The sequence below is a fragment of the Panicum hallii genome, chromosome 1 (genome assembly GCF_002211085.1).
Source record: "Panicum hallii strain FIL2 chromosome 1, PHallii_v3.1, whole genome shotgun sequence".
NCBI lineage: Eukaryota > Viridiplantae > Streptophyta > Magnoliopsida > Poales > Poaceae > Panicum > Panicum hallii.
Genome location: NC_038042.1, coordinates 58,954,007 through 58,963,575, shown reverse-complemented (window position 1 = coordinate 58,963,575; position 9,569 = coordinate 58,954,007). Strand labels below are relative to the sequence as shown.

Genomic DNA, 9,569 nt, shown 5'->3' with positions numbered 1-9,569 from the left:
TGGACAACCAGTTTGGCTGGCTTGGCTTGGAATCCATCCAGATTTCGTTTCACAAAATTCACTCACACATGAGACAGCACATCCCAGGAACTGCACGCCCTTTATTTTTCCCCTTTAATCCACAACAGCCACGGGGAAGGAAAAAACCAAACGCAACCATTACTCCGCCACAGGACTCGTACGACGCTGCACATTTCCATCCGGATGCAGGGAAATTATGGCCGAAATCTATCCTCATAAATTGCTATTCTTCCACCCCTTCTTCTTCTTCTGGTGCGGCCACCGGCCACGGGCGTTTATGAGGGGGAGGGCGAGTGGAGTGGTGGTACCCTTGCCGGCCTGCCCGTGCCGCGAGACATCCTCCACGACGGGGCCTGCATCAGCCGTCCGCTGCTGCAATGAATCTTGCCTGGGACAGCCGGCTGGCGTAGGTGGTTACGAGCTGCAGCTGCGCGCTGTCCAGGCCCTCCAGATACGGCAGCAGCGACGGCCCCAGCTTCAGGTATGTGTCCACCACGCACACCATCACAGCCTGCAGGGCAGCCGGGCCAATGCAAATGCAGCACAGGGTAAGCGGTTGGATGGAATGGTAGGCATCAGCTATTCTTTCTTTTTCTTTTTTTCTTTTATATCATCTCTCTCCAGCAAATACTTGGTACGTATGATTCCAAGCAAGTACAATGCTGCAGCAGGTAAATGCTACTGCAGGCACTAGTTGATGAGGGTCTCTTGTTTCTTCTCTCGGTGGATTCAGATTCAGATTCAGTCATGTGTGCGCGAAGAAAGCATGCTTATGTGTGGGAGTAGCTAGTGTCAGGATGCACACTGAATGCATGAGAAACGACCAGGGTCCACCAATTCAGTGCTTACATGCATGACTTCTATGTTGACTGGATCCGAATAAAGTTACCCCATGGCCTGAGCTGTGTTCAGTAAAGACGGATATGGCCCGGCTAACTGAAGGGAACAGACCAAACATGTGCCGAAGAAATGCTACTGAGTTTTCTGGTCCTATGAACACATTGAATAGGGTGTGCTAGCAAGGCTACTGGGAGTTGCTCAAGGTTCTAACCATAATTCTTATGTGATGTTTCGCCACCATAGTTCGGTTAGGGTCTTCTTACTGTGGACCTTTCAATGAACGAACAGACTCAAGTTGACAAATTTATAAGCTCAAGCTGATGGTTAGTGCAACTTCTACATATTATGCTCCTTTATGGCCTAAATAATTGACCCCTTAATTGTTCCTATGACCTTTTGCTACAGGTAAATTCGAGGAGATGAAGTACAATAAGAACAGGTGCCAAAAAGATATTGCCTTATTAAAGACGACATCTGTAGAACAACAGAAAAAATCTGCAGAACAAAGTGGGAGTGGATTAACAACCTTGCGGACATATGGGCTGTGGTTTTCAAAAGCATCCAGAAGTGCAGGAAGAAATGTTGACAAATGAGCCATGAGGGTTTCCTGTGACAATCGATTCACAAGCTGCAAATAAGGAAGAACAAAGATTAGCAATATCCGATATGGGAAAGATAAGGTAGCTGTACGCTTCACCCAACTCATAACACGGGTCAAAGTAAGACAATGAGCTGTACACATGCAGCTAAATCCTACTTGACTCCCAGTTCTATCCATGAATATACAAATGCCAAATTGAGGCTCGTAGTGCAGCTTTTGAACTGGTTTGCAGACATGAGAAACGTAGGAAACTTGGTGGGCTGATTACCTTGCTCAAACTATTTATGCTGATAATAAGAATTTTCTCATCCTGGCAGGCTAATTGAGAAGATATGGCCTGCAAATTTACAAGAGGAGACAATAATACTTAGAAACAAAGTAAAAGAACAGTTGAAGTGGGGGAAAAGACATGCAACAAGTTGTTCGAGGCCCCTTTCCACCAGATTCAGTTCAAAAGGTATTCACAGATATAGCACTAACAAAAATGCAAAACAAGCGTACCCCAAGGCATCTCAGTGGGTCAAATTGTGTGACCACAGTTGTCAAGCAGATATGGGCCTGATTTACAACCTGCAGTGACAATGACTTAAAGGCTTCAGAGGCAAGCTTTATGGTTGCATCAGCAAATGCGAGCTGAAACAGGCATTAAGTGTATTACCTTCAAGGCAGCGTCTTTGGTTGCATGCAGTAATTTAACTATGAGAATTTCCACAGAGCTCTCCATTGCCTTTCTCTGGACGGAAAAGGCAAGACAGGGGTCATTTTCATGGAAGATGACATTCAATAATGGCACATGTAGGAAACAAGTAGTCACTGTCAAGGAATTTCAGAAACGCCTACATGCTTTTCAAGAATTTCAACCAATAGAGAAAGGGCTAGCTCTCTGGTGGGCACATCTGGATCATCAAGCATCTCAAGAAGTGAAGAAGACATCTGATGTAAATTCTGAAAATGAGTTCAAGATGAGGTCACAGACTCACAGCCAACAAAGTAACCAGTGGACAACGAATACCCTGAAAAATTACCATTAAGGTGACACACCATACAGAACAAGAAAAGTGCAGTCTAATCTAACCTTGGGAACACGATGTCCGTTAGTCTCCGAAACTTCTTCCAATTGCCTCACTGCCTCCTGTAAATAGAAAATGAAATCTGTTGCTAACTGTTGCAGAGATGAGAAAAAGGCAAAAGTAGTTTTCCAACAGAACATCAGCAGATCGGTCAGGTTGTTAGAATTATGATGTTATATCTGGAGAGAGAGAGAGAGAGAAGCTAACGGGAAAGTGCTTACCTTATGATCCTGGCAGTCATACCCCGTGGCTTCATTTCTGAAATTCATGCTCAGTTCACTTGCATTTGGTTTATCAAATACCTTCATATTCTGACTGTCCCCGCTTGCATTCTGGATTGTGTTATCTGATATCATACTGAAGTCAATTCTTCTCTGGAGACTGTTCCTTGGCCTCATGGTACTAGACTTCTTATCCATCATTTCAGCTTTGTGACCGTAATATTCGTTACTGGATTCAAACTCAACCCTCTCAGTACGGCGCTCCTGCACTTCCAAAGATATATTTGGGAGACACTGGAGTGCAGAACTGAAACAATCATCAGTCTTAACAGAATTAGATGGATGTGCTGGATGCATCGGTGATTTAGCAGATTGGTATGTGGGATGTAGCGGTGATTTAGCATATTGATATGTGGGATGAAGCGGTGATTTAGCAGATCGATATGCAGGATGCATCGGTGATTTAGCAGATTGAGATGCAGGATGAAGCGGTGATTTTGCAGTAAAAATATCAAAAGATGAAGCCTTTTGCTTATGTCTCCTTTGCTGCAAGAACTCTTCTAAATCACCTTCTATTGTTGGTATTAGTTGCTTCATTGCCTGTCTTAGCCGCTTCTGTTCTTCCATTGACAAGCTGACCAAAAAGCTTAACATTGATGCAGGATCATAATGGGAATAAATTGATGAGAAACCAACCACCGCAACCTCCTTCAGTTTTTTGCTTTTATCCTTAAACAAAAGGGCAAGTTTTCCAAACCATGGCTTAAGGAAACTGCTGCTAGAATAGCTTTCAGAATTGATTGTGCATTTTGCAAAAGAGGCATTTGCAAACTCGAGAACTGCCAGCTTTGACTTTGGAGATTTCTGCTCATCTAGTGAACGAAGTAAGGCGGGTAAGAGAGAATCAATGAAATAAAGTTCACTTGCAAGTTTCAAAATTGCCAAGCACTGCTTCTTAATTGATTCCTTTGGATCATTTAACCGAGAGAAAATATGGGGCAGTGTCTTGTCGAGATAATGTTCAAAAGGTTTCTTAAAAGCCGGCATGATCTCAGTGAGTGATGAGAGAGCAGCCTGTGCCACTTTGTGATGGGGATCATCCAGATATCGACAAACAAGCCTCATAACCTTCTCAAAACTTTGTGCAACCTCCTGAATGCCTTTTGGTCCACGTTCTAACAAACACTGTCTTAAGAAATCAAATGCATATACCTTCATCATCCAATCTGACCTTGGGTTAAGACCTAAAGAAAGTGCCTCTGTGAGAGATGAGGGCACATCCATGTTGCTGATCATGTCACCTAAAATGAGTTTCTTCTCATCTAAATCACTTTTGGTACTGGCGTAAAACCAATTTGTCATCTGCTTACTCAACAGTGGTCGCCGGAAGTTAGGAGTGTAACTATTACGTGGCTCCTTAGAAACAGCACTCTTCTTAGGAGTGCCAAAACAATGCTTCCTCTCCTGCTGAGGGCCTAGTTTTCCGCCTGATCCGGCATCAGAGCTTACTTCAATAGGATTTTGCTTTAGCAAGTTCCCTGATCCTCTCAAGCTAACGGCAGGTGGCATGCTCGTCAACTCAGAAGGATCCTCTGGTCCTTGAACTTGATGAGAAGTTATCTGTTCAGCATTTGAAACGCATTCAGCCTTATCTTGAACAATTGTTACAACAGCTGCATCAGTTAATGGCATCTCTGAAGGTGCCCCTGTTGCAAAGGGAGTATCAGATGGTAGGTCACAAGACGATGAATTGAAACCTGCACTGTTGTCTGAATTTATGGAAGAAATTGGTCAGTGGAGCCTAATCTTTCCGGTTAAACAAACAAAAATAACAAATGTTTTCTTTTACAGGGAATGGCAGAATTGTTTTTCAATGACTAGTACCTGAATCACATTTACCAGTATCTCTGTTTGTAAATTCTTCCTTTCCCAGTGTGATCTTATCTTCAAAAGAACTTCCAATAGCCGAAGTGTCATTCTTACTGCCTTGATCTTGGCATTTCGAGGTCATATCATCATACTCGAGGCATAGTATCTGTGATGGTTGCAAGTCTCCAAAAGAAAATGATGTCCCAGAATCAACCTTAACAACTTTGTCCGTTACAGCTGGAGTGCAAGAACTAGGTTGAGGTTGACTTAGTTTAACACTTTCTACTGGAGGCAGATGCCTTTGATGTGTCTCAGCATCTTCATCATTTATCATCTACAAATTAAAAAAAATCAAGTTATATTAGATGATCAATCAGACAAATATGTCTGATAAATTCCTTACAAATGAAAGGTATGTTTTAAGGGGAGAATCAGTTTGAGGAGATACTTTCTGTCTAGATGGTTCAAAGGATGAGTACAACATGCGTGAACGCTCAGGCCATATCCTTGAGAACATCCTGTAGCATGCCCTAGCGCTTGACCGAACCTTGAAATTGGAAAAGAGCTGAATAAATCAGAGGATTTCTACACCAAGAAGACAACTTGAAACCAACAGGCCAGAATCAGAAGTTGAGGACCAGAAGCAGAGAATTTTCGATTCTTCACAGGCATCTTTCAGTTGACAATCTCCATAACCAATGACTATAAAAAAAAGGTCAAAGAAACAAATGCACTATTTTATTTTTGAGGGGAACAAATGCAAAAATTGTAGACAATAATTCTCTCTTCTAGAGTGATTGAAGATCTGCAGCTAAGAAGAAACTGTAACGGTCCAGGTTTTCCTTTTTCCTCTTCTCTGTTCAATGTAGAGCATATGTTGATAGTAATATGACTTGACAGGCAACGGGCTACTCATAAGTTCACTGTATAATTTAATAAATCTATTATCTATGTGCCACATCTAATGATTTTCTTAAGAAAAACACTAAAATGTGCTCCAAATTAACAGGAGGAAGAAATGACCTTGTGGTATCCGGTATCCCAGTCGAAATTCTAACTGGCATTTCTCATAAACAAAAAAATAGTGTAGAAGTACAAATGGCAGAATGTAAATACCTCGCTAGTTGCATCTTCTATACAACATTTGATAAGGTCTTCGTACAGATAAGCTGATCTCTGTATTTCTGGAGTATCAACCCAGTACTCTAGCATTAGTATTGCATATTCGCAACACCTGCAATTGGGAAAAAACCTTTTTAAGCTTCCGTCAAGTACTATCGCTATACCAGATTGGTGCTTCGTACCTGGCACGAAGAACGGCACTTCTATCATTCTTTGCAAATTCAATAATCCTTGGTAATATACGAGCCACCTTGCAGTTCCTTAGCATCTGTGCATAGAGAGAGCAATAATCAAACAACAAGAAATCAAAATGGCCACAGCAAGCTCTTCAGCATGTATACCTCTTTTATACAGTTATCAGCAGACTCAGCAATTACAAGAATGGTGATTACGACGTTCTTAAGAAGGACCTGTGAGTTTAAGTGACATAGTGGATTCAGATACATGAGGCTGACGCTGATAGTTGTTAACAGTGGATGCTTAGAGAAAGAAAGCAACAGCATACCGGAATGAGCAGCTCTGCGTATGGTTCGAAGTCACGTAGTAGCTCTTTCGATAGGAAGTTTAGTAAATGGCATGCCTACAGGTAACCAAAATAGAAAATAGCAATTCAGCAAGTGCCTAAAAATGGACGAAATATGCCATGTTCTGTTCACTAGAATATTTGACAAGCACACATCATGTCTTTTTTTTTTTGGGTCACGCAAATCTAATAAGGCACCAACATGGAAATTTTGTCGTTTTGCGGTACATGTAAGCAGAATTCTCTTTCCTCAAACAATTAAAGGAAGTTAGGTTGCAAACATGAAACCGCAAATGACCAAACCTGTTTTACGACGCTTGATCTCCTATCCAGAAGCTGAGTTATTAGAGGGGTCACGAGCTGTTTTAGTAGCATGGGGAAGGCTGAATAGTCTGCAGCACCTGGCATAAAGGTCCAATAGAAAAGGCCCTCAGAAGACTTCTTCAACTGAGAAATTTAATTATTTTATCAATATGTACAGTAAATTTAGCCGACACAAAAAAGAAATAATTAGGAACCTCCGAGCACCAAGCCTTCCACTCTTTGCATTGCAGTTATCCGGATCGACCACTCATTATCTGGCTGCAAAGTAGATACTACCTTTTCTATTTCCCTTAGTAGGTCCTTCTCAGAGAAAACCTTTAAAGGTTCAACTAATTTCTTTGTAATGTCTCCTTCTCCTGCAACAAAAAAGGATGATATATGATACCCCAATAATCAGGAACTGATATGGTAAGATAGGAAACTAGCTACAGAAGTGCACCGGTACTCCTACATGGGGTACATAACCAGTCAATTTCCTCCAAAACTTTGCTACTACTCTGAGCATCAAATAAAATCATGGATTTATAGTAAAAAATATTTGGGAATAATGTGATATACCAATTTCTTATTTATCAATTCATACAAGGCTCCTATTGGATATAGAAACCAACTACATATTTTACACTGAATAGACTGAAAAACTGAATGTAAGCCCAATGTACCTGCAAGAAGTGAGATATCTCTTGTGGTGATCTTTTCTTTGGAGCTTTTTCTCACTTGACTGTAAGATTCCATCTTGATTGTCGTACAATGAACGTGTTGGTCATCTGAGTCTGACATGCAGGTATTTGGCTGTGTACTTTCCGTTCTTGCATTCATCTCCTTCATCTGCAACATCAACAACCAAAGCAGGTCCATCAATTTCTGAACACACAATTAATAAACGCAAATCACTGCATAACTCACGGTAACCACTATTTTCTGGGTTTTACAACAAGTCCTTATAATTTCTGTTTGTTCTTTTAGTATGACCAAACCGCCTTTATGAATTTAGAACATAAGATACATTGTAATAAGTGAATAATAGCTAGATATTAACAGACAGTATGGCCTGAAGTTTTTTGCGCCAAATAAATTGCATAACGTACCATTTATGCACTGTACGAGAATCCTATCGCCATAAGAAGTTCTCCACACCAAAATGGTTTCCCCATAAATCCTTTGTCTATGCTTCTATCACTAGGTTGGGCTAATTTGGAACAATTAACTCGAAACCCATACGGCTACAAAGGTAACCTCGATTAATCATTTCGGAGTCGCAGCACCAGTACAATCCATCCCTAAGGAGCGAATAAAAGCGAACCAACAGAATCGGAAGCCACGATGGGTGGTTACCTCCATGAGCAGCACGAGGAACCTCCTAGCGGCCTCCCGCACGGCCGCGTCGCCGTCCCCAAGCCGCGCCACGACCAGCGGCGCGAGCCCGTCGGCGTGGCGCCGCATCGCGTCCCCTCCGCCTGCGGCGCAAAGCGCCTCGAGCGCCTCGCGCGCGGCCTCGGCGTCGCCGCCGCCGGCGCGCAGGAGTTCCGCGCAGCACTCGGCGAGCGCGGCCGCACCGGGGCCGTCGAGCCCCGCCCCGGGCGCCGTCGCCAGCTCCCGCAGCCGCGCCACCGCGGCGGAGGACGCCATCGCGGCCGCCGGCGCGAGGGTTCGATGGGTGAGGGCGTGAGGTGGTGGTGGAGAGGAGAGAGAAGTGATCAGCGATTCGGCGCGAGGGAGGAGGACACGGAGCGAGGTGCGGGGTTTGGAGAGCGGTGGTTTTATATGCGCGGGTTTAGCGGTTTGGAAATGGCTTTGACCAGGATTATTAGCCGGTGACGGCCTACTTGGCAAGCTCAAAATGTGGAGGTGCTGCAGTGGCACTGTGGCAGGTGAAAGTTACTGGCAATTCTTGTATGGTTGGGCACCGACATGTATAGCCTAATAATGTGAAAAGTGTCTAAGCCTAAGGGTTAATATTCGAAGAACTGCCAACTGTGTGTGATTGGTTTAGAAATTTTTAGTCAACTATACTGAGGGTTGAAATTATTATTGTTATTACGTGTCCATGCCTCCAAGGCCTATCATTAAGGGAAGATTTGTCAAATTGTTTGAACCTAGAAACACCGCTAGATACTCCTCCATCCCATAAAAACTGTTCGTTTTGCCTTCACATTTTATTCCACAAAGAGTATTCTTTTATATTGTAGTAAAGTCCATTTAATTAAAGCAATATTAAATATCAAGAAATAATTGCATAGAAAAGAGCAGGTAGCCAATCAAATGCTTTAGTAGACGTTACTTTTCCAGTTTCAATGCATTTGCATTTATCGAGGATTCCAGAGAATCAAATAAACAGCGCAGTTTTCAATCACAACTGTTATAGTTAATTAGAAATAATATGGTTATTTTCCACTACTATAATATATCTAAAATTTTTTAAACAAACAGTCTTTGCGGGACGGAGGGAGCAGTTGATAAGTTCCACTGGTTTCATCGGTTGAACTCAACTCATAGCCGTTGCACGGTTGCAGCATCGCTGTTATAGATTGGGGCAACAGCTGGTCTTCTACCACGCAGTGTTGGCTTGGGTCGGGTTTTAGTTAAACATGAATGCATGTCATTTCTAGCGTTGGCAGGCTGACGACACGGGAACGAACGTACACGTGGTGGGGACTGCACAACCACTCCTCCGAATGTGTGATCTTCCGTAGATGCCTTTCATTTGTAGCATATATGACTACTCGATCGGAAAGGTATAGTACGCGTATAATACAATCCCTGCTATTCTTGTTTGTACTGCATGATGGTTGTTTCACTGTTCCTTTCATCAGAGCAAGCCTACACTGACACGTCTGTTAACCTTAGTTGTTCATCCGTCACAGCACTAACTAGCTCATTCGGCTGTCTCATTGTTCTTGTAGTGCGTATGTGCGCCAGCTAGCTGGGGCGTGGTGGAGAAGCTAGTGGTAGCTAGCTACGTCGTGCCTGAAGGTAGT

General features: G+C 42.9%; 1 protein-coding gene across 1 annotated transcript; it reads right to left on the bottom strand.

Moving 5' to 3' along the window:
- Nucleotides 1-9,107, bottom strand: LOC112899157 (CLIP-associated protein-like). Its single transcript, XM_025967509.1, has 19 exons — nucleotides 9,020-9,107; nucleotides 7,927-8,453; nucleotides 7,254-7,419; nucleotides 6,786-6,947; nucleotides 6,571-6,668; nucleotides 6,250-6,324; nucleotides 6,086-6,154; nucleotides 5,927-6,012; nucleotides 5,739-5,856; nucleotides 5,071-5,169; nucleotides 4,638-4,956; nucleotides 2,754-4,522; nucleotides 2,538-2,594; nucleotides 2,303-2,407; nucleotides 2,121-2,195; nucleotides 1,964-2,032; nucleotides 1,731-1,799; nucleotides 1,388-1,489; nucleotides 1-532 (listed from the first exon to the last, which is right to left on the bottom strand). Exons 1-19 carry the CDS (start codon nucleotides 9,105-9,107, stop codon nucleotides 380-382), a joined length of 4,206 nt encoding a protein of 1,401 aa, XP_025823294.1. The 3' UTR covers nucleotides 1-379.
- Nucleotides 9,108-9,569: the final 462 nt, after the last annotated feature.